The 26,400-nt window shown below is 37.5% G+C and overlaps 2 protein-coding genes across 2 annotated transcripts; both read right to left on the minus strand.

Moving 5' to 3' along the window:
• Nucleotides 1–16,138: 16,138 nt before the first annotated feature.
• On the minus strand, nt 16,139–16,816 carry LOC121809099. The gene has a single exon (XM_042209647.1). It carries the CDS (start codon nt 16,814–16,816, stop codon nt 16,139–16,141), a length of 678 nt encoding a protein of 225 aa, XP_042065581.1.
• Nucleotides 16,817–20,945: 4,129 nt separating this feature from the next.
• LOC121809100 lies at nt 20,946–21,509 on the minus strand. Its single transcript, XM_042209648.1, has one exon. It carries the CDS (start codon nt 21,507–21,509, stop codon nt 20,946–20,948), a length of 564 nt encoding a protein of 187 aa, XP_042065582.1.
• Between the last annotated feature and the right edge of the window lie 4,891 nt (nt 21,510–26,400).

Here is a 26,400-nt window from a genome sequence, read left to right on the forward strand (position 1 = left end):
TATTTATTTTGGACTGTGCATTATGTACCATGATTTTTGCATTATGCTGTCTATATTAGGCATTAATACGGGTATTGTCTATGATGTTTAAGCAACTCAGTCAAGATTCAATATGGTTATTATTTGGTGTGGGAAGTGCAGTATGAATCTGTAAGTATGCATATGTTGGAGTTTATGGTTCATTATGAGTTGTATTCTTGATATTGGTTACTAGTTTTTGTGTGTAATACATGTGCATTTTTGGGTCTAGACAATGCATTATGTCCTACGAAATTTACATTATGTGAAGTATATTATGCATTATCAAAGGGAATTATTAGTATCTGTCATGTCATTGTGCAACATGTTTAGGTAAATATTAGGAGTGTAGTAAGCACATCAGAGGTATTGATTGTATTTGTTAATGGCCTCAGATTAGAAACTAAGTTTCAGCTTGTTGATTAAATTGATAAATATGTTATGTGATGGTCATAAGTGCATTATTTGCTTTGTCCAATGCATTATGGGTAAAGTTTTATGCATTATTTGTTTTAACTGAAGCATTATTTGTTGTGATATATGCGTCAATCCTTGTACTGCGCATTTCATGCTGTCTTTTGATGTGGTGTTAATTTTCTAATGTGGTGTGTTGTTTGGGCCATATCAGAGAAGCAGCTTAGAGACGAGATAGACGACGCAGTGGACGACATTATACCAGTTGCGTTGTCCAAAAATCAGAGATAGGTTGGCTGATGTAGGCCCAAGTACGTCTAGAAGTGAGGGTGAGCCGAATCAACCTACAGGTCGAAAAGGTGATCAACTCTACTGTCGGTGAACGCCGTCAGAATTCCTTAACTGCTTGTAGCAGTTGAATCCTAGACAGAAAAGGTCAGTGACTGAAATTGGATTTGGGGCGGTTCTTGCCTTTGACATCAAGGAAATCCCCGGATATCTTGCATACTGGGTGTTGAACGCCCTACATCTAGCACGATGCCAAATTAAGCTCGCGGGCGATGAATTGGTTTTGTAGTCCTTCACATCTAGCACGATGCCAAATTAAGCTCGCGGGACGGTGTGGAACGCCCTATATAAAAATGCATTATTTACGATATAGTATGCATTATGAGATTTATCTTGCGTATATGGGTGAATTGGTTTTGTAGTCCTTAACATGCGTGTAATTTTTAAGTTTCTTACGTACTTTTGTATTTGATATATTACATTTGTTAACTATCACTGTCATCGTCAGACAAATAAAATTTGACATTACTTATGGTATGTGCTGCATTGTTTTTTGAAAAGTGGATATAGATACGAAAAATAGATATGTGCATTATTTGATTAAAAGAGTGCATTATATATCAACAAATGGTCATTATTCTGCATGTAATGCTTGTCATATTCCACGTAATGTAGAAGACACGGTAAATAATGCATTGTGTAAACCAAATAATGCACTTATTCAGAAACGTATTATGCGCAGTACGGTTATTTATGTAGTGCATTACGTCTACATACAAATGCATTATTTACGATATAGTATGCATTATGAGATTTATCCTGCGTATATGGGTGAATTGGTTTAGTTGTCCTTAACAGGTGTTTAATTTTTAAGTTTCTTACGTACTTTTGTATTTGGTATATTACACTCGTTAACTATCACTGTCAGACAAATAAAATTCGACATTACTTATGTTATGTGCCGCATTGTTTTTTGAAAAGTGGATGTAGATACGGAAAATAGATATGTGCATTATTTGATTAAAAGAGTGCATTATGTATCAACAAATGGTCATTTTCTGCATGCAGAAGGGAACACAAAGTATCCATGGCGTCATGGATACTTCACTGAGTTAACTTCACAGATATATAGAGTACTCGACTGATATAAAATCCATTAATGAACAGAAAAAGTGAACTAATGCAAAAAACCACCTGTTTCAACTTATAACAGTACGACAAAGATTTGAACAACAAGACTACTAGGACCCAAACAAAAACTGTGATGTGGTGTTTATAGAACATAACTGAAGCTGGCCTTTTACCCTTGCGCGCATCTTTCTTCATCATCATCTCCTTAAGCAATGGACAGTTCCTGGAGTCGTGATGACCCATCTCATCGCACGCCTTACACCGTCTAAGAGGCCTTGTCGCATCCTTTATAGCCTTCTCTCTCTTCGAAATCAGACGACTCGCAGAGCTGCTGGCGTGGCCCTTGGTCTTCAACAAATGCATATATGGCATGTCATGTTCTCACACTTAATGCACCTAACTATAACTTTACTATTTATAATATGTACATTACGTAATACGTTAATTATGTATAACTCAAACACGCGCTATTTTTAAACGTTGTTATTAATGTGTACGTACTATACCCTAGCCCCTAGGATTACTAAACCCTTAGGGGAGACAAGAACGTGTGCCAAACATCAAAACACGGCACATCTTATTCGTATACATTGCAGTTCACTTATTGTGCATTATATAGTCAATAATATGCATTAATGGTTACCATTCGGTGCATTATACGTATCGGTCTATACGTTGTTATTAATGTGTACGTACTATACCCTAGCCCCTACACTTATTAAACCCTTGGGGGAAACAAAAAACGTGTGTCAAACATCGAAACACGGCACATCTTAATGTGTACGTACTATACCCTACCCCCTAGACTTATTAAACCCTTACAGGAAAACAACAAACGTGTTCCAAACATCGAAACACGGCACATCTTATTCGTATACATCGCAGTTCACATATTGTTCAGTATATAGTCAATAATATGCATTAGTCGTTCACATTCGGTGCATTATTCGTATCGTTTTATACGTTGTTATTAATGTGTACGTACTATACTATACCCTAGCTCCTACACTTATTAAACCCTTAGTGGAAACAAGAAACGTGTGCCAAACATCGAAACACGGCACATCTTATTCGTATACATTGCAGTTCACTTATTGTGCATTATATAGTCAACAATATGCATTAATTGTTTCCATTCGGTGCATTATACGTATCGGTCTATACGTTGTTATTAATGTGTACGTACTATACCCTAGCCCCTACACTTATTAAACCCTTGGGGGAAACAAAAAACGTGTGTCAAACATCGAAACACGGCACATCTTAATGTGTACGTACTATACCCTACCCCCTAGACTTATTAAACCCTTACAGGAAAACAACAAACGTGTTCCAAACATCGAAACACGGCACATCTTATTCGTATACATCGCAGTTCACATATTGTTCAGTATATAGTCAATAATATGCATTAGTCGTTCACATTCGGTGCATTATTCGTATCGTTTTATACGTTGTTATTAATGTGTACGTACTATACTATACCCTAGCTCCTACACTTATTAAACCCTTAGTGGAAACAAGAAACGTGTGCCAAACATCGAAACACGGCACATCTTATTCGTATACATTGCAGTTCACTTATTGTGCATTATATAGTCAATAATATGCATTAATTGTTTCCATTCGGTGCATTATACGTATCGGTCTATACGTTGTTATTAATGTGTACGTACTATACCCTAGCCCCTACACTTATTAAACCCTTGGGGGAAACAAAAAACGTGTGTCAAGCATCGAAACACGGCACATCTTAATGTGTACATACAATACCCTACCCCCTAGACTTATTAAACCCTTACAGGAAAACAACAAACGTGTTCCAAACATCGAAACACGGCACATCTTATTCGTATACATCGCAGTTCACATATTGTTCATTATATAGTCAATAATATGCATTAGTCGTTCACATTCGGTGCATTATTTGTATCGGTTTATACGTTGTTATTAATGTGTACGTACTATACTATACCCTAGCTCCTACACTTATTAAACCCTTAGGGGAAACAAGAAACGTGTGCCAAACATCGAAACACAGCACATCTTAATGTGTATGTACTATACCCTAGCCCCTACACTTATTAAACCCTTACGGGAAACAAGAAACGTGTGTCAAATATCGAAACACGGCACATCTTATTCGTATACATTGCAGTTCACATATTGTGCATTATATATTCAATAACATGCATTAGTCGTATACATTTGGTGCATTATTCGTATTGGTTTTAACACGATAACACAATACACGAATTACTTGCTTTACAACGAGCGAAACACGTCACATCTTATTCGTATACATCGCAGTTCACATATTGTTCATTATATAGTCAATAATATGCATTAGTCATTAACATTAGGTGCATTATTCGTATCGGTTTTATATGTTGTTATTAATGTGTACGTACTATACTATACCCTAGCCCCTACACTTATTAAACCCTTAGGGGAAACAAGAAACGTGTGCCAAACATCGAAACACGACACATCTTAATGTGTATGTACTAAACCCTAGCTCCTACACTTATTAAACCCTTAGGGAAAACAAGAAACGTGTGCCAAACATCGAAACACGGCACATCTTATTCGTATACATTGCAGTTCACATATTGTGCATTATATAGTCAATAACATGCATTAGTCGTTTCTATTTGGTGCATTATTCGTATTGGTTTTAAGACGACAACACAATACACGAATTACTTGCTTTACAACGAGCGAATACTTGGACTGATCTGAATTGGTATTAACACAACCAACCGATACATAAACAAAGGAAGGCAACACTGAATTACCTTCTTCCATTATTGAGAGAACAACGATCGCTACAATGTCGGCAACACAAGATTGTAATACCGAGGATGCGTCAAAGGAGAATGTCGGCAATGTGTGACTGAGCGACGAAGGAAAAATTGCAGATAGGGAGTATGGAGATAATCACGTCTGGGGCGTGAGAACAGAAGCAATAACCGTTCAGATCTTCTCCGGAGGAAATTAAGGGAGTTTCCATAACCAACACTATAGTGTTTATCAATTTTGCCCTTTTCGGTTTTTAATAGAATTAAATTTAATGATTAAAGCCAATAATTTAGGCCATAGGATGTAGGAAATCAACGGCTGAGATGAAGAATGAAATAGGAGAAAATATAGAAAAAGGAAATGAATACATCCCTTCCTATATATATATATATATATATATATATATATATATATATATATATATATATATGAGGGAGCGTTATTCTCCTTTTCACATCTTAGATCCTTTTTCCTTTTTAATATTACGTGTTAGATCTAAGGCATCAACGGATCAGATTGATTCTATAAAATTGGTTCCGTGTTGCATTATAGAAGGTGGTTGTATGCATTACAGGGTTATTATTGTCATTTGACGGAAAAGTAACTGCCACATTTTGGTATCTGCGAATAATGCACCACATGGTCACGAGTAATGCATATAATTGACTATATAATGCATAATATGTGACCTGCAATGCATACGAATAAGATGTACCGTGTTATGATGTTTGGACACACGTTTCTTGTTTCCCCTAAGGGTTTAATAAGCTTAGGGGCTAGGGTATAGTACGTAGACACGTATGTAATCTTCACATGGTAACGAGTAATGGATATAATTGACTATATAATGCACAATTTGTGAACTGCAATGCATACGAACAAGATGTGCTGTGTTATGATGTTTGACACACGTTTCTTGTTTCCCCTGAGGGTTTAATAAGCTTAGGGGCTAGGGTATAGTACGTACGCATTAATAACAAATTATAAAACGATACGAATAATTCACCAAATTGTCACGAGTAATGGATGTTATTAACTATATAATGCACAATATGTGAACTGCAATGCATACGAATAAGATGTACCATGTTATGATGTTTGACACACGTTTCTTGTTTCCCCTAAGGGTTTAATAAGCTTAGGGGCTAGGGTATAGTACGTAGACATTACTAACAAATTGTTGTTATTGGAATATACGTATGTGCATTATTTGGTTTAGGTAGTGCATTATGTAGCTGTTAATTGTCATTATCTCAGTATATTATGCATTATTAGAGGTATTGTGTATATGGGTTAATCAACGGATTGAAGATTACATACGTGCATTTAGTAATGTCTACGTACTATACCCTAGCCCCTAAGCTTATTAAACCCTTAGGGGAAATATGAAACGTGTGTCAAACATCATAACATGGTACATCTTATTCGTATGCATTGCAGTTCACATATTGTGCATTATATAGTTAATAACATCCATTACTCGTGACAATTTGGTGAATTATTCGTATCGTTTTATAATTTGTTATTAATGCGTACGTACTATACCCTAGCCCCTAAGCTTATTAAACCCTTAGGGGAAACGAGAAACGTGTGTCAAACATCATAACACAACACATCTTGTTCGTATGCATTGCAGTTCACAAATTGTGCATTATATAGTCAATTATATTCATTACTCGTTACCATGTGGAGATTACATACGTGTCTACGTACTATACCCCTAGCCCCTAAGCTTATTAAACCCTTAGGTGAAACAAGAAACGTGTGTCCAAACATCATAACATGGTACATCTTATTCGTATGCATTGCAGTTCACATATTGTGCATTATATAGTCAATTATATGCATTACTCGTGACCATGTGGTGCATTATTCGTAGCGGTTTCCAGCCATTATTAGATTACTATTGTACCCTCATAATGCACAAAATAGGACGAATAATGCAACACGGGATTAATTACCCAATGTTGATCTTGACCTTCCATTTCTCTAATCTAATGGCTGATATATATATATATATATATATATATATATATATATATATATATATATATATATATATATATATATATATAAGAGTGTGGATTGAATTTGAAATAAATTTGCATACCTAGTTTTAGTAATTTATTATCTGCATGTATAATTGTTAATTAATCTTGAATATACTTTTAATAAGGAATATGTATGGGGAAATTGATACAGTAACAATTAATGTATTTTGCATAATATTTGACTATATTTATATAGATATAAGAGTGAGGTTTGAATTTGAGAGATTACCATAATTTTTCTTGTATATTATGTAGTCAAAATAATTTAATTTGTGTGCCTTCTATTGGCGCTTGATAATATGCCGCCTATAAACGCATGCAATTGATTGGACAAAAATGGAAAAATGAAATAAAAATATCATGAAGTGCTTTTGATGTTTGACGAAAGTTTTTTAAGGGTGAATTGCATTTAAAGACCTGAATAGAAAAACTTTGGATTAAATTATATGTTAGAAGAAATATCGCATAAAATCAGGAAGATTATATGCAATTGATATGGGAGTATATTCTCTAGCCTATATATTCTTGTAGTTTCTGTATCATAGACATCATTGAATAAAACGAACAATTCTCTCCACTGATTTTCTACATGGCCTCAGAGCAGGAACGATCTTGGCTCAGAAAATTCTCATCATAGCCAAATATACCAATTCTCGACCTTTTCCTTTCCAACCAGAAACTAGAATCTACACTAAAAAATGTCAGACACAGAGGATATGAAACCAGAACAGATAACAAGTTTGAAGAATAGCAAAAGCGTCACGATCGCATTCAAGTTAAATGGGAAGAATTACCACCTATGGTCAAGGCTGATCAAGGTGAAGATAGGAGGCCGAGGAGCCTATTCGTACATCCGAAACGAATCCCCAGAACCGGGAAGCAAGGGGTTCAACGAGTGGGAAGAGAATGATCGAGTGGTGTTCTCGTGGATCGTCGACAACATCGAGAATGATATCGTCGCCGATTTCGCGCATCATCTAACAGCCAAAGCGCTGTGGGACAGTCTTGCCATGACATTCAAGAACAAGGCCGACAAACACCACATCTACGACCTGGAAGAGAAGGCAATAAACATCAAACAAGGAAACCTCGATCTGGAAACTTATTACCGGAGGATCCACGAGCTGTGTATCAACATCGACAGAAGTCAGAAGCAGTCGATTAGTTGCTGTGATAAGGGAATCGATCAATTTCGAACACACTCGAATGAGAAACGATTGATTAAATTTATAACCGGATTGAATTAGAAGTACGATTCAATTCGGAGAGATATCTTGAAGGAGGAACCGACCCCATCAGTGGAGGCAGCCTACGGATGGGTGAAGACGGAGGTGACTCGACGTCAAATCATGCCACCGGCATCGCCTTCACCCACCGGAGAAGCCAACGGCAGCAATGTCGATTCATCATTTGGGGGTGAAATCGGACACGGATTCGTGGCTATCGGACAGGGATCCGCCGCCCAGAACCAGCGACCACCATACCGCAGTGCTCCACCGCGTCCCTCCACCATCAGTCGATCGAAAATCAACGCCCGATACCTCAAAATTATGGTTCTCCCACTGTGGAAAACAGAAGCACACATGTGAGACATGCTTCAAACGTTTGGGGTACCCGGAATGGTGGGAGGAGTGACAGAAATCAAGGGCAGGGGCGGCGCAGGCGAAACTCGTCGTGGGGGTGAACAACGATGGAACACCACGACGAATTGACGGTGGAAATCATGGGGAATCGAGTGGACCAGGGGTGAGGGTGCGTCAGGAAGATCAACCCGTTGGCAGCAACGTGAGAGACGCTCGGAATTCCTCCGAGAGGACGGGAATCCTCGACAGAATGGTACAAGGAGGTAACGGGTTTGAGCTAATCCCAAACCCTAATTTAAATTTTTTTTGATTTACAGTTTATACCTCATGCTGTTAATTTCTACCCCCTGACTGCCCGAAAATTAGAATTGAACCCCGGACAGTTCGAGAATATCATATTTGCCCCAATTATGTGTCTAAAAATCGTTTTGAACCCCTACGAGAAACTTCCGTTGCATTTCATGTTCATAATGTAATTGATAAACACTCAAAGGGTTGTATATTTTACAGTGGGGTAACTGATACCATGACTCCGAAAAGGAGTGATTTTATTACTTTTGATAATGGCACGAAGTCATATATTAGATCTGCGAGTCGGGAATTGATTACTGTTGAAGGATCAATCACAATTGAAATTTCACCTACACTCCGACTCATTAACTGTCTATATGTTCCTACTTTATCTCAGAGACTGATGTCCATTAGTCATGTGACTAAGGAATTGAATTGTACGCTCCTAATGTACCCCGACTTTTGTATTTTATATGATATTCAGACGAGGAGGATTCTTGGGCGTGGGACTGAGAAGGAGGGACTCTATTACGTGGACGAGATAGCTCAACATGGCAGTGCAATGCTGGCTCACGGATCCACGAAATAGGAAACTTGGGCACCGAAGACTAGGACACCCTTCTCCTAGTTACTTTAAATTGCTTTATCCGAACCTTCCAATTTCTTCTAGTTTTTCATGTGAAACTTGTGTTTTGGCCAAGAGCCATAGACAGTCTTTTAAGCCTACAAATACTCGTGTGAAATCCATGTTTTCTTTAGTACACTCTGATGTTTGGGGTCCTGCACCAGTGGTGGGCGGGAATGGTTTTCGATACTTTGTGATTTTTATTGATGACTGCACTAGGATGACATGAGTTTATTTTTTGAAAAACGAATATGATGTGTTTGATAGGTTTACCTCGTTCTTTAAATTGATTGAAACATAATTTCATACCACTATCAAAACCCTTAGGTCAGATAATGGGAGGGAGTTGGTTAACAATGCTATGACCCAATTTTGCAACGAAAAAATAGTGATCCACCAAACCTCGTGTGCCTATACACTAGAACAAAATGGGGTTGCCGAGAAAATAAATAGGACAATCCTAGAAATGACCCGAGCTATAATGATCGAATCCAAAGTCCCCAAATATTTTTGGCCAGAAGTAGTTGCTATATCCATTTACCTCATCAATTGCCTTCCTACAAAAATCTTGAACATGAAAACCCCCATTTATTCACTATCCAAACAAGCCAAAATACCCAAACACTTGAACCTTCAGCCCAAAGTCTTTGGTTGTACCGTCTACACTCATATCCCAAAACACGAGAGAACCAAACTATCACCTTGTACAATCAAATGTGTCTTTGTGGGGTATGGGGTGAACCAAAAAGGTTACAGATGCTATGACCCGTCCACTCGAAAAATCACCACCACCATGAACTGCAATTTCCCAGAAACTGATTTTTTCTATCATACCCACCTTAGTAGTCAGGGGGAGTGGTCCAAGTAATTCCGAGGACTATCTAAGTTGGGTTGTGTCATTGCCAAGCTCCTCGATTGGGGATTCAATAGATCCAGTGGTGGTCACTGCCGTCGAGCAAGTCTCACCACAAGAACCTTCTCATCCGCCCCCAAGCGATCCTCCTCCGACGGTATCCGAGGTAATTCCTAAACCGAATGTTGTTGAAAGTCTAGTTATTACTAACCCAGTTGATACATAATCCCAAGAGGAGGATAACACCGTGGATGGAGACACCGGGAGATACATGCTTCATTTCCGAAGTACAAGGGGGATCCGGCAAAATGATATTCCCCTGAAAAGATAGGGAAGAAAAGCCTCTATGGGGTGACAAACTTCGTACAAGGAAATCTGACTAAGATGGCTCGGGCATTTGAGGCTGCACCGTACGAAGAAGAAGAAATCCCACAGACAGCCGAGGAGGCAATGAAACATAAGAAGTGGAGGGAAGCAATGCTTATTGAAATGAAAGCCCTGATGAAGAATAGTACCTGGATCAAAAGCAAGTTGCCTGAAGAAACTAGAACTGTCAGGTGCAGATGGGTATTCACGATAAAAAGAAGACCAGATGAGACAATAAAGAGATACAAGGCACGACTCGTGGCGAAGGGATACACCCAGACGTATGGTGTGGATTATGCTTAAACGTTCTCCCCGGTTGCTAAGATTAATATCGTGCGAGTATTATTCTCAATTGCTGCTAATAAGGATTGGCCGCTCCACCAGTTCGATGTGACAAATGCATTCATACACGGAGAGTTACCTAAGCCAGTATTTATGGAACCACCGCCTGGTTTCACAGGAGATTTTGTAGATGGGAAAGTGTGCCAGTTTAAGAAGACACTATACGGGTTAAAACAGTCACCACGGGCATGGTTTGTGAGATTTACAGAAGTGATGAAGAAGTACGAGTACGAACAGAGTAATTCAGATCATACTTTGTTTATCAAGAAAAGAGGAGGAAAGATCACATGTCTGATTATTTATGTAGACGGCATGATCATTACTGGAGATGATGAGGAGGAGATAGCCGAACTAAGGAATAACTTATTTCATGAGTTTGAGATGAAGGATCTTGGTCTCCTTAAGTAATTCTTGGGGATAGAGGTGCTAAGGTCGAAGAAGGGAATCTTCATAAATCAGAAGAAGTATATACTTGATTTGTTGGCCGAGATAGGGATGATCGATTGCAAGCCAGCAGATACTCCTATGGTACAAAATCATGGATTGCAGATAATGGAAGGAGCGAAGCTGACCGACAAGGGGAGATATTAGAGGTTAGTCGGGAAACTTATCTATTTATCTCACACTAGACCGGATATTACATGCGCAGTTGGAGTAGTGAGTCAGTTTATGCATGCACCGCAAGAAGAGCATTGGGAAGCGGTTTTGAGAATCGTTCAATATCTGAAATGAACAGCTGAACATAGACTTATGTTTGAGAAGCATGGGCACATGGAGATACATGGTTTCACCGATGCTGACTGGGCAGGAAACCCAAATGATAGAAAATCGACTGACGGGTATTTCACATTTGTATGAGGGAACCTTGTAACCTGGAGAAGCAAGAAGCAGAAGGTGGTAGCGCTTTTTAGCGCAGAGGCAGAGTTTAGAGGAATTAAAAGTGGACTGACAGAGATATTGTGGCTGCGAAGACTGATGACGGAATTGGACCTTCGACCTGCCCTTCCTTGTAGACTGTTTTGTGACAACAAGGAGGCCATTAGTATCTCAGAGAACCCGGTGCAACATGATAGAACCAAACATGTGGAGGTAGACAGATACTTCATCAAGGAGAATATTGAAGCGAAAGTGGTGGAAATGCCTTATGTCAAATCTGAAGATCAGTTGGCGGATATCTTGAATAAGGCAGTGAATTCGAAGTGGTTCCAAGAAGTATTATGCAAGCTAAGTATCGGGAATCCCATTACTTAGCTTGAGGGGGAGTGTTAGAAGAAATATCACATATATGCAATTGATATGGGAGTATATTGTGCCTTATATAGAATAACAATTATTGTAAATTAGGTTTACCATATGTAGAAATTCTCTAGCCTATATATTCTTGTAGTCTCTGTATCATAGACATCATTAAATAAAACGAACAATTCTCCCCACTGATTTTCTACATTATACTCTATTCATTCATTAAAAAATCTCATTTGTCGATGCCACAGATTTTAATGAAAAATTTGTAAAGTAAGAGATGGGAAAAAGTAGATCAAACTAGAGGGAAAGAGAAAAAGTAAGACTGAACAAGAAAAAATATGATCTATTAAGTATGAAAAAAGGTTTCCATTTTTAATACATACATGACTATGACTATTTTTTATAGACATTCAAAATAGCAAAATATGAGTAATTTCTTTGGACGGAGTGAGTAACTAAAAAACCGCTTCGCAGCACTATATTCAATCTTTTGATTTGTTGCAATTAGTATTACCAATGGCGGATCCAGGAATAAAATGCCGTGGGGTCGAAAGAAATAATAAAATATACTAATATATATACTTATAAAGATACATTATAAATGAAATATCTCTATTTTATATGTACTTCTACGATATTATGAAACTGTCAAAATTAGTTGCGAAAATATCTTCTAGTTGCTGTTGTTTTTGTTCGCCATTAGCATAAGAAGAATTGATGGAAACTCGAGATTTTTAAAAAAAATGAATACTCTATCCGTCCCATAATATGAGTCACATTTGATGTAGACATGAGTTTTAAGAAATGTAAAGAATAGTGGGTAGGAAAAGTGAGTGGAACATGAGGCCCGCTTTTTTATATTGATTTTTTATAATAAAATGTGAGTGAAGTGAGTTAGTGGAATGTGAGACCTATTTACCATTTATGACAAAAGTGAAATGTGACTCTTATTGTATGACAGACCGAAATGACAAAATATGACTTTTACTGTGGGACGAATGGAGTATCTATTAATCTAAAATAGAAGGTAACTAAAATCAATAACTAAAAGTAAAAGATAGATATTACTCCATCCGTCCCATAAAAATAAATACATTTTCATTTTGGAATGTCACATAAAATTATCTCCTTTTATAGTATTTCGTAACTTCCTTTTCTAGTAGATGAGCCACATTCTCCACTAACAATACTATAATTACTTTTTCTTTCCATTTATCTCTTATTTTAACAATTGTACATTAATTTCCATTTCATTCTAAATATTCATATTTTTATCGGACGGAAGGAATATCTATTAAAATTAGGTTAAAATTTATCGGTTACTACGATAATAAAATAAATTAATTAATAAAACATGACTACAAGATGTTCAATAAACTATACTCCTATAATATAATGCACCGAATTTTTTTTTGCACAGCCTATGCTCTACGCCTCAAACCCTTAATTTGAATTAAAATGAATTTAGATTACGAGCAATCTTAGTTGTAATTTGTAAAGAAAGTATTAACCATTATAATAGAGATAAATTATTTATGAAGAAAGTATTCCCTGCACGTTTTAATTAAAATAAATGAAAAGGCCCAAACCTAAACCCACGCATAAAAGATTTAGCAGTAGAGGAAATAACAATGAAGGTGCAAAAGCTGCGCGCAGCTTGAAGATGAATCATGGGGCAGAGTTCCGAACGCCGTGGGGTCGGGGGCCGTTGGGAGGAGTATTCCGGCAGTTCACCAGGGATGGCGGTGGGGTCGGCCGACCCCACCTCCATCCGCTATGCAAGCTAAGTATCGGGAATCCCATTACTTAGCTTGAGGGGGAGTGTTAGAAGAAATATCACATAAAATCAAGAAGATTATATGCAATTGATATGGGAGTATATTGTGCCTTATATAGAATAACAATTATTGTAAATTAGGTTTACCATATGTAGAAATTCTCTAGCCTATATATTCTTGTAGTCTCTGTATCATAGACATCATTAAATAAAACGAACAATTCTCCCCACTGATTTTCTACATTATACTCTATTCATTCATTAAAAAATCTCATTTGTCGATGCCACAGATTTTAATGAAAAATTTGTAAAGTAAGAGATGGGAAAAAGTAGATCAAACTAGAGGGAAAGAGAAAAAGTAAGACTGAGAAAGAAAAAATATGATCTATTAAGTATGAAAAAAGGTTTCCATTTTTAATACATACATGACTATGACTATTTTTTATAGACATTCAAAATAGCAAAATATGAGTAATTTCTTTGGACGGAGTGAGTAACTAAAAAACCGCTTCGCAGCACTATATTCAATCTTTTGATTTGTTGCAATTAGTATTACCCTCAACTTTGACCGATATGTCAAGCTTTTGAATGTAAATAAGTTCTAGGGCATAAATATGTTGGACACATTTAAAGAGAGAATATTTAGGCATATATGGCTTGATGTTCCACAGTTGTTAACCAACGTGTTCGACAATGGCATCTAATCCTTGAATTTGTGACGGTTAGCTAGCTAAGCTATAAATGATCATTTTTCCGAAGAGAATACTACATTTGTAGGAATAACACATTGTTGGATAGTATGCGGCTCGTCGACTTTGTCATCTAGAGTCCATGTGACAACTTGCCATCGTCGTACAATTGTAATATTAATCCAAAATGACTATTTAAGTTGGGAAAATAACCATTTAAACCATCAATTTAATAAATTTAATTAGTATTAAAAACAAAATATTAAATTATAAAGTTTTTCATTTTTTGCCAATGGTACGACAAAACTTCTTCTAGCTACTAGTACAATCTATACTCACGACACATGCATAGAGAAAACTTAAACGACTCTCATTGTTCTCTCTCTATATATCAACGCCACCAACTTTCATAACCCGGCAAATAGGCGAGTTCATGACAACAGTAGTTGGTCCTCCATCTTCGTAAATGTTAATCCTACAGAAGCGGCGGGAAGTCTGGTAGCAGAAAGTGGGAGATTGCTGGAATATACTCCATCCGTTTCGTTAAATATGAAACATTTGGTTTCCAGCACGGATTTTATTTAGTGTTGTTTAGTGAGTTATTGAGGAGAGAAAAGTAAGAAAGAGGAAAAAGTAGAGATGATGTTGTTTTTTATTTCAGAAAATCTTTCATTTTTAATAGGACAATCCAGAAATAAAAACGTTTTATTTTTAATTGAATAGATAGAGTATACGAGTATTGACTTAGGAATTTGGTAAGCCACCCGTTTCCTTACATTTGTTCTCAAGTCCAATATCAGTTTGAGATGATTGATCAAATAAGTGTTCAAAGACTTTAATAATATTAAATGTGTAAATATATCATTTAATATCAATAAGTTTCATTTAAAATTCTACTCTTTAATAATAAAATCACTATTTGATTTATTTTCTTATGGACCTAATATATATTGATATTAATGACAGTTATGACGACGTCAATACTGTTTCCCTGATATTGTTCATAACAACTCGTCTTCCAGATTGACAGTTCTCACAGATCAACACAAGTTTTTCTAGCGTGTTTTGTCCTCCCTTACATGTCCCATGAAAAACATCTCAGGGGTCACCCATCCTAGAATTGCCCCCAGGATAAGCATGTTTAACCATGGAGTTCCTATGAGATTAACACTAGAAGAAATAAAAATGCATCTAGTTGATATGAGTAACACCTATCAAATTTGTTCAGATCATCTCGAATATGCAGTCTTATTCCTAAATATCCTCATAATCCCTCTCTATCCGGTGTGTTTAGGTTCATTCATATACCCTTCCACTTCAGAGGTAGGAACTGCTCACTCCATGTCCCATTCTTTGTTCGATTTTTCCCAAATTTTGAGATATGCTTGTTTTAAATTGCTTACATGATTAATATTTTATATATATCTTACATCTTGTTTTGTTTGAAATTATTGTCTTTTATTCAAATTTTGTATATTTAGGGTTTGTGTATAAATGGTGAAGTGTGGATAATATTTAGCATCTTGTTCGATTTTGTGATACGAATTCAAATGTTATGCTATAATTTGTTGTTGCAATGTTGAACATCAAGTTCATATTGAATGTTTTTTCGGATGTGTAACCATTTATGATATTTAGCAATACAAAATAATCATTAGTCACTTTATTTGATATTTCCATATTTAGCCTTATACTCTAACCAAAGCTGCGCCACGGGCTTCCCCATCAACTCCACAAAGAAATTCTCAGAAAAGTTATGCCTCATCTTCTTATTCAACGCTGCTACAAACCCTGACCTCAGCTCTTCACAATACTCCAAAAACCTCGCCGTGAAGTCATACCCTTGGTCCCACCTCTCCCCCATCCCCCGCGACGCGAATCCCTTTTGATTATAGTTCGACACCAGTTTCATGTAATCGGCCACCCCCTCGACCAGCCCCACCGGCGCCTTCCCCTCGCCGTCCCACTGGAAAACGTGCGTGAGCTCGTGGTGGAGGATAGAGGTGTACTCCCATTTCAGGTTGCCTTGGTAGCCTTGTAAGAAGAGGGCGCTGACGTTGACTTGCTCGCCATAGGTTATAGCCTCCGCGCCGTCGTATTGTCGGATAAAAACCGTGGCTACTTCGACTTGTTTCCGGTCGGATTGGTTGTATTGCTGGAATATGTCCCAGATGAAGTGGTTGATGTCTTTCATGATCTCTAGTGTGTATGGGATTCCGATCTCCTTCTCGAACCGCTTCCCTCCCGGGTAGCTTTTCGCGTCGTTCATCGCCTTGTATTTCACAGCGAGGGTGGCCGGGAGAACGAGGAGGACTAGGAGGAGGAAATAGGGGACTTTCATGGCGGAGTTTAGTATTTTATTTTGTGGTTTTTTTTTTTTTTTTTTTGTGGAGAGTATATAGGAGGGTGTGGTTTGAAAGTTTGAATGTGATAGATTGCATACAATATGGTGTTGATTTTGTAGTCAAAATGTGGAAATTGACAAGCATCCATATATCGGCGCATGGAATTGGTAATTAATTCTTGAATATTTACGAGATGTATATGGGGAAAATGTAAAAAGAAAATTAAATGTAGTTTACCTACTCGTGTTTATATATAGTAGTAATAGTATACACAGGCCACATTTGAAATTACATAGAGTCTACTACACAATTGGTTAAGAAAGATAGAGAAAAAAAGTGATTGGGGTGTTGGTAATGGAGAATGAGACTCACCTCATTAGAGAGAAAAAGTTTCTTTAAATAAAATTGATCTATTTTTAAGGGACAACCCAAAATAGCAAATGTGATTTATTATTAAGGGATGAATGGATATTCATACAGTGTTTATATTAGGGCTTATTAATTGATCGGTTAGCCGAATTCAATCACACCTTAGGTAGATACTTGGAACCAAATGAGATCAGTTATAATTGGAAACGAAATGAAACTGAAAAATTCGGTTATCGGTAGCTAATAGGGCTGGGTAAATATACCGAAATACCGCACTTACCGTACTGAAAAAATATCGAAAATACCGAATTTTTGGTATACCGTACTTTTCGGTACGGTATCATATCGTACCGACAGTTTTAGGTACGGTAAATGTATGCATTTTGTATATACAACGGTATACCGCGTTATACCGCATCATACCGCAATTGCGGTATATACCGCATATTTGCGGTATATACCGTAAATTTACGGTATATACTGGTATAACACGGTATACCGCAAATACGGTATATACCGTAATTGGCGGTATATACCGCAGATATACCATATTTAACATATTTATTATTTATAAAATATATTATTATATAATTTTATTAAACATAATTGAAACCTAAAGGGAGGAATTCTTGCAACCCTAGAACATTATCTCCGCCGCACCCCCACACAGCACCCCCGCACCGCACCCACGACACACACAGAGGCTCCGCAGACGCAGTCGACAGCCACTCCACCACCGCCGTCCGCTGGTACCGTAAGCTATTCATTGATTTTTTTTCTAGTTACTTGATTTTCTGTAGTTTGTTGTTTTAATGAGAGCGTAGATTTCCTCCATGACCTAATAAGGTAGGAATCCTGCTTTACCTTGTTGAGATGCCTTAGATGATGACCGTAATTAATAGAGATAGCGTATGTATGCAGATGAGGTAGCGTATGTATGCAGATGCAATTTAGGTAATTCATGATCATCTGCTTCTTGCTTGGAGAAGTAATGTTTTTATTGAGTGCATTTGCATTTTGGAATGGAGATTTAAAATTGTTGTAAACTTGACTAGCATACTTGCCATTGATTTCTTAATCTAACACAGCAGCCTTCTTTGTGCCTTTCGGAAGAACAAAGCAAAATGTACACCTATTCTTAATTTAATCCTAATTTTGATCTAATGAGATGAAGAAGAGGTCTAATCCTAATATTGATCTTTTGGAATAGTGGAAATTAAATGCATCTAGGTATCCAATCCTTTCACTAACTGCGAAGGATATCTTTACAATTCCAAACTCAACGGTCGCAAGTGAGTCAGCTTTTAGCTTAGGTAAAAGGGTTGTGGATCCTTTTAGAACGTGTTTGAGTCCAAAAATGGTGGAGGCAGTGGTGTGCACTAATGATTGGCTTAGAGCTTAAAATTTCAACTTATATAAGGATCCTACTGATGATGACCTTGAATTTTATAGAGAAATTGAAGAAATTGAAAAGAGTATGTTGCTTTACTCTTTAGTATAAATTATTATATTTATATCCTTATAGATGTTAATTATTCTTTTGTGATTCTTTTGTAGATCCAAACATGAGCCAAGATGCTTTTAAAGCAATATCTTCTACTTGAGCTAATCCTTTGCACTTATGGTTTGCCAAGGTATGTCATGGCAAACCTTTTATTTCTTCATTGGTGTATATTAATCTGTTATAAAATTTGCTTTGCATGTAATTGTTTATCAATTTGTGAGCTTTGAATCATATAGTTGTAATTTGTGTATGTACTACTACCAATTTCTGATTGAAATAGTGGTACTATACTTGGAGAACTAGTATGGTTTTATTATTGTCTAGGAACAGATATTCAAATTAATTTTAGATGTAACTGGAAAAATATAGCACATGCACGTAATAAGTAATTATACAACTAAAACAATTATGACAGAGTATATTCAATATCTAATCAAACAGATGTCTTTCAAGTTTTTTTGTTAGGTAGTAGTATTTGTTAATTGTTTAGATATTATAGTTTGTTAGTAGTCTTTTCCTGTTATGTTTTAGATTATTATATTTATTAGTTGTTATAAATAGGGCTTTTATATTCGGTAGAAGAATTGTTCAGAATTACACATGTTCTGTATCTAACCAATACCACGGCTAATGTTTCCCCTTCTTTGTCATCTCAGGTGTTGATGATGATTGATGTCATCTCAGGTCGCTCCCCGTCGGCTCTGCCCTGCTCCTCCCCTTGTCGGTTCTTTGGATTAGTGACATCTTTTTTGAAGTTGAATAGATTTTGAATGTCATGAACTATGTTTGCTTTGTGATGGATTTTTATCACTTTGGATATTTCTTAGATGTTTAAAATGATATTTTTGCTATTTAATGCATGAATGTTAGGTTTTGACAGGTGGTATTCGGTATACCGTACCGTGATTTCGGCATACCGCATATTGCGGTATGTCGAAATCACGGTACGGTATACCGAAATATCGGTAAGGTAACGATATCTAAATTTTGGTATACCGACTTTTCGGTATACCGGTATGCGGTATACCGAAAAAAGCAGTACGGTAAAGGTAAGGTTTTTGGTCATACCGCATTTTTCGGTACGGTATGCGGTATGGCAATTTCGGCATGGTATACCGTACCGTTCCAACCCTAGTAGCTAATAGTCGACTTTTTTGTTTCAATTATTGATTAACCAATAATAGATTAACGGAATACCCATTCCTAGTTTATTATCATTTTATACAAGTGTCTTGCTAATAAATTTAATAAAATATTAATAATACTTATTAACAAATAATCATATTATTTATGAGATAATTGATTATTAATTGTAAAAAATATTAACTAGAATATAACTACATACAAGGGACTGAAATCGAAAAATAAAGAGCAGAAAAAATCGAAAAAAGAATTGATAACATGGAATATTAGCACATCAAAAAATTGAATGAAAAATCTTAATTGTTTTTATGTTGGCGCAAACTGCTATACGGTGAATTGCATTTAAAGCCATGAATAGTAAGAACTTTGGATTAAATTTATACATATATAAAAATGAGAATTTTATTTTATGTTCTTCGTTGCCCAGACTTTAAATTTATGTTCATTTATTCATAAAAAAATGTGATTTATGGAAAAGTAACAATTATGCTATTATGAATTTTCTAATGATAAATTAGGGAAGTGAAAAAAATTTATTTCTATTTGTGATAATCAGGGAAAGTAGAAGTGAAAATGTTTTTGAAGATATAGGATTTCATGGGGAACTTGTATAGGATTTGCTCGTCTGTCAATTATCATCCATATTTATTGGACTCTTGCCCCATAGTGAATCTAATGGTTCGCCTCTATTCTTTGTATTCCCTCCGTCCCATTCTAAGTTGGACATTTCCTTTTCGACACGAGATTTTATATAGTGTTATATATTTTGTGAGTTAAGTGGAGAGAATAAAATAAGAGATAGTGATTCCATCAAGATAAAGGTGTTCTGGATCTTTTACATAAATATCTCTCTTGATATATTTTTCATGCTTAACATTCTTAAGCACAATATAATTTGTTTTTTTTATCTATATATATTTGATATCAATTATGTTTGTAAATTGTGAATATGTATGCATTTTAATTTTGACTTTTCCTATGAAGCAATGGTGATTGAGCCCTAAATATAATAATATACTATATCCTTTTTACTCAGGCGAAGTCTATCATCACCTTTCAAATTAAACTCGGGATCAAAATATATCCATGTAAATAAAATTCCTCGTTCTTCAATTATTCAATTTATTCTTCTTTAAAACAGTAGAATGAATATTCCCATATTTAGCCTTATACTCCGACCATAGCTGCGCCACCGGCTTCCCCAACAACTCCACAAAGAAACTCTCAGAAAAATTATGCCTCATCTTCTTATTCAACGCCGCCACAAACCCCGGTTTCAGCCCCTCACAATACTCCAAGAACCTCGCCGTGAAATCATAGCCCTGGTCCCACCTCTGCCCCATCCCGCGACTCGCGAATCCCTCGGGATAATAGTTGGACGCAAGTATCATGTAATCAGCCATCCCCCCAACGAGGCCTATCTGCGCCTGCCCCTCGCCGTCCCACTGGAAAACATGCGTGAGCTCGTGGTGGAGGAGAGATGTGTACTCCCATTTGAGGTTCCCTTGGTACCCTTGTAAGTAGAGTGCACTGACGTTGACGGTCTCGCCGTAGGTTATGGCCTCTGCGCCGTCGTATTGCCGGATGAAAACTGTGGCCACTTTCACTGGTTTCCTGTCGGATTCGGTTTTTTGCTGGAAAATTTTATAGATGTAGTTGTTGATCTCTTCCATGATCTTTAGGGTGTATGGGATTCCGATCTCGTTCTCGAACCGCTTCCCTCCCGGATAGTTCTTTGCGTTGTTGATCGACACGTATTTCACGGCCAGGATGGCCGGAAGATGGTGGAGGTTTGGAGGATGATTAGGAGAAGAATGAAATGGGACGGTTTCATGGCTGCATTCATTAGAGTTTTTGTTTTCTTATTCTTTTATTTTGCGGGATACATGTTAGTAATATATATATATATATATATATATATATATATATATATATATATATATATAGGATTGTGATCAAGATAGAACCATTCTTAAACGTAGAACAAATGTCAAACGGAGGTCGTTAGATCTTTTAATCCAATGGTGTTGATTTGCACAGCAACTTCCCATTACAACCAAAATTATTATTAATGGGTGAATGCAGAGAAGTGAAAAAATAAAGCATGCATGGACTCTTCTTCATTTCATTCATTCTTCCATCAACATGTGAGTTTTTTCACATATTGAGTCCGGAATGTCGTGGAAACATAGTCTAATATGTATGATTTTTAATCTTGACCGTCATTTTTTCCTCATCCAATGAATAAAATATGTAGAGTTCTAGGTTCTACACTTAAGAATGGTTCTATCTTTAACACAACCCTATATATATATATATATATATATATATATATATATATATATATATATATATATATATATATATATATATATATATAGGGTCTTAATCTATCAAAATACGCCCTTAAGTACAAAAATACAGACCAAATCTGGAACGGAGGATCTGATTATGAACGGCCACGATTTAGTCTTGTCAACCATTTTGTTAGGTCATAATAATAACGAATTGAGGCATAAAAGGGTAATATGGGAACTAAAAAAAAATAAACTGACGTTCCGTTTTTTCTTCGCGTAAATCATGGGATCATTACTCAAAAATATAAACTGACGTTCCGTTTTACTCATGGCATAACCATACTAAAAACGCCTTTACAATTCAAGCACGACAAAAAAAAATTAACCAAAAATATAGACATATCTTTGGGTCATACTAATTTATGTTATGTGTCATAATAAAAAATATGGTAAAATAGGGTCAAAATATAATTACATTCAAGTCATAACACAGGGATTATATGGCATAACCATACTAAAAACGCCTTTACAATTCAAACACGACAAAAAAAAATTACCCAAAAATATAGACATATCTTTGGGTCATACTAATTAATGTTATGTGTCATAATAAAAAATATGGTAAAATAGGGTCAAAATATAATTACATTCAAGTCATAACACATGGATTATATGGTATAACCATACTAAAAATGCCTTTACAATTCAAGCACGACAAAAAAAATTACCCAAAAATATAGACATATCTTTGGGTCATACTAATTAATGTTATGTGTCATAATAAAAAACATGGTAAAATAGGGTCAAAGTATAATTACATTCAAGTCATAACACATGAATTATGTTTTATACCACAAAAATTTAATTTATTCTAATATGTCATAATAGATGAAAATATAGGTCATGATCATATAAAAGGAACATTAGATGACGGAGCAAAATTATAGGAAATACTATAACTAACGACATAATGCAATTTACATAATTAACCTTTTAAGATCATAAGTAATTAAAATATTAATATCTACCCAATAAATCTAGCCGTTAATTAATGTAATCTTAAGATTAGATTGGCTAATCCAATGGACAGAAAACCGTCTGCATTTCTTGGTTTAAGCCAATACTTGTTTTGATCAAATACCTATATATATATATATATATATATATATATATATACCTATATATATATATATATATATATATATATATATATATATATATATATAGAATATATAGGAGTCGAAGGGTGTGAGTGATTTGAATTTGAGAGATTTGCATACTTTTTACTCGTTGATTATGTGGTCAAAATAATTTAATTTGCATGCCTTCAATGTGTAATTGCCTCTCTGCCATCTATAGTCGTTAATTATTAGTAACACGCAATTTACAAGAGGATTCTGGGGAAACTATATATTGCACTAATAATTAATGTAATTTGCGTGATGTATATTGATGGTTGGGCGAATTTTTGATGGTGATGAATGCTGGAAAATACAGATCACGACACAGAGATTTACGTGGTTCGATTTACTGAGGTAAATCTACGTCCACGGGAAGAAAAGAGGGCAGAGTTGTATTGCTTGATCTGTTTTCTACAGCTTACAATACAGACTTGCTATTTGATATTTGATCTCTCGAGAACCTAACCCCAGTCTATCTGATCTAAGTTCTATTTATACATTGAACTAAGATCGTGGCTTGCATCACCACTAATGATGGTTGTGGATGTCGTGGAGGTCATGGAGATCCTGCATGGGTCCACTACCTCTTTGTTTGGTCCGCTTATCCCGCATGAGATCCTGCATGATTTGACACCACTAAATAGATCGTGTAGTGGTCATGAGATCCTGCATGGGTCCACTATCTCCCAGTTCGGTCGAATACTGAGACCGAACTGCTGAACTATTGCCGAGCAGCTTTTGCCGATCTGAGAGTAGAGCTTGATTGGTCGGCTTTTACCGAGCTGTAGGCTGGGGCCGAACTCTTTGGTAATGCCGAACTGATTGGTCGGCTTTTACCGAGCTGTAGGCTGGGGCCGAACTCTTTGGTAATGCCGAACTGATACTCTTCCTTGGGCTTTGGGCTGATGGGCCGTCACTGCTATTGGGCTTGTTTAGTACGTACCCCATCACTACCCCCCCCGAAAAGCGAAGTGAATCACTTCGGCGAAGCGAGTCACTTCGGCATTCTGGATAAAGGTACGGGGGAGGCTGACGTCAGGGGACGTGCCTTGCGCGTGACTGCATTAAATGCGACAGTAAAATCCGGCCGTTGAATCCTGAAAAGGTGGGATTCGAAACGGTGCGATGATTTTGAAATCTTCTCCGAATCTGATAAATACGTCCTTTCTTCATCATTTGAATACTTTTGCTATTGCTTCTTCTGCATCCTCTCTCTTTTGCGTAAAAATTTCCTTCCGCTTTCAAGAGTTTCTTCAGAATTTCTTCAAACTTTCAAAGAGTAAGAACTATGTCTTCTTCTTCTTCTGAGTCAGGTAGCGGTAGGAAAGGGGATAAGGGGTCTTCTAGCCGGAAAGAATCCGGGGAGAAGACCGTAGAGTATTTTCACAGCATCTTGAGTAAGGATACTGTGATATCCATATACGAAAAATATCTTCTTCCCAGGGGGAAGGCGGTGGTTCCCGACGACGATCATAGGGCTAACGAGCCGCCGGAGGGTTATGCCACCGTTTACGAAGCCGGCTTGGAATGCGGGCTTCGTTTCCCTCTTCCCCCTGCCTTTGTAGAGCTGCTAGATTTTTTTCAACTCCCTTTAGGTCAGGTGACTCCGAACTCTTGGAGGCACTTATCGGCCTTTGCTGCCGAACTGCGTAGGCTAGATAAGGATCTGTCTCTGAGGGCAATCCTTAATTTTTTCCAGTTTAAAAGGAAGGGATCTTGGTTTTACTTGATCCCTTTACAGCCTTTTAGGGCCTTCTGCAAAACCAAATGGCCGAAATGGCAAAACCGCTTCTTTTTTTATAATAGGACAGCGGCTCCGGGCTTTCCCTGGAGAGGGCCGAAGTCCGTGATTCCTCATCCTCGGTTAGAACCGTTGGCCGAGCTCGAGGGCGAGCTCAATAAGATTCCTATGATTAGGAAACAGTACTCGGAAACTGAGCTCGTCAAGGGCGACCTCGTGTTCAATATCTCGTCTTCGGACGAAGAAACTGAGGGTGAGGATTTCTTTTTTATGCTTTACTGCTTTTAGCGGCGAAAACTAACCTTGTTTCCTTGCTTTTCGGCAGTGAACATGCTAAATAAGCTCAGTCGCCAATCCTCTGAGTCCAAGGAGCCGGAGAGGCCGAAAACCACCAGCTCGGCGTCTGATGCCGAGAAGAATCCGAAGAGGCAAAAGACCTCTTCGGATCCAAAGAAGCCGGAGTCGACTTCGGCAAGTAGGAAGGGGAAGACCCAGAAGCCCCCAAGAGCGCCGGAGAAAGACGTGGTCTTGGCGCCTCCTTCGGAACATATCTGTGAGCCGTTTTTATGGCCCACGGACTTCGCCGAGGTGAACTTTCTTCTTGATTTTCTGGCCTTGCTTTTTTTTTCTGTATTTTTTGTAGCCCCTCTGTTGACTTTTTGCTTTTTCCATTTTCAGAGGAACGATATGCTCTCCAAGCTCGTCGCCGTCGAACTCTCCAAAGCGTCCAACGACTATGCTGAGATGCAGAGGAAGTTGGCGGCTGCTTGTCATCGGGCCGAGCAGGCTGAGGCAAACTTTGAGAAAGCCAGAGCTGCTAGGATTTCGGCCCAAGATGAAGCTCAGTTTGCCAAAAACCAGCTCGTCATCCAGCGAGAGCAGACGAAACGGAGGGATGCTGCCGCCGTGGTTGCCCAAGGAGAGGTTCTCCGTGCTTTCGCGGAGAAACTCTTTCTGAGCAACCAATTTTCGGCCTTTGTCGGTGATCTGCTGAAACTGATGACCGATAAAGCCGAGCAGGGTCCCGAAGTCATCCTGCCGCTGTACGGCCGAGAGATAGCAGCTCGGCTTCAGAGTCTGCCGGTGCTTGAGGAGCTTGCTTCGTCCTCGGTCCTGCTTTCTGCAGACCAAGTTCGTAGTTGCCGAGCTGACCGCGATGAGAATATGGAGGCTATCTTTGCCTCCATAGGGTCAGTTTCACCCGCTCCAATTTTCCATGGAGAGGGTGAGACCGAGCAGCATGAGCGGCAGACCGGCGATGAGCAGGCCGAGCAGGAGGCCCAGCAGATCGGCTACGGTGGCGCCGAGCAGGCTGGGGAGAGCAGGGAGGCCGAGGCTGAAGCTG

The sequence above is a fragment of the Salvia splendens genome, chromosome 6, assembly GCF_004379255.2.
Source record: "Salvia splendens isolate huo1 chromosome 6, SspV2, whole genome shotgun sequence".
NCBI classification, from domain to species: Eukaryota; Viridiplantae; Streptophyta; class Magnoliopsida; order Lamiales; family Lamiaceae; genus Salvia; species Salvia splendens.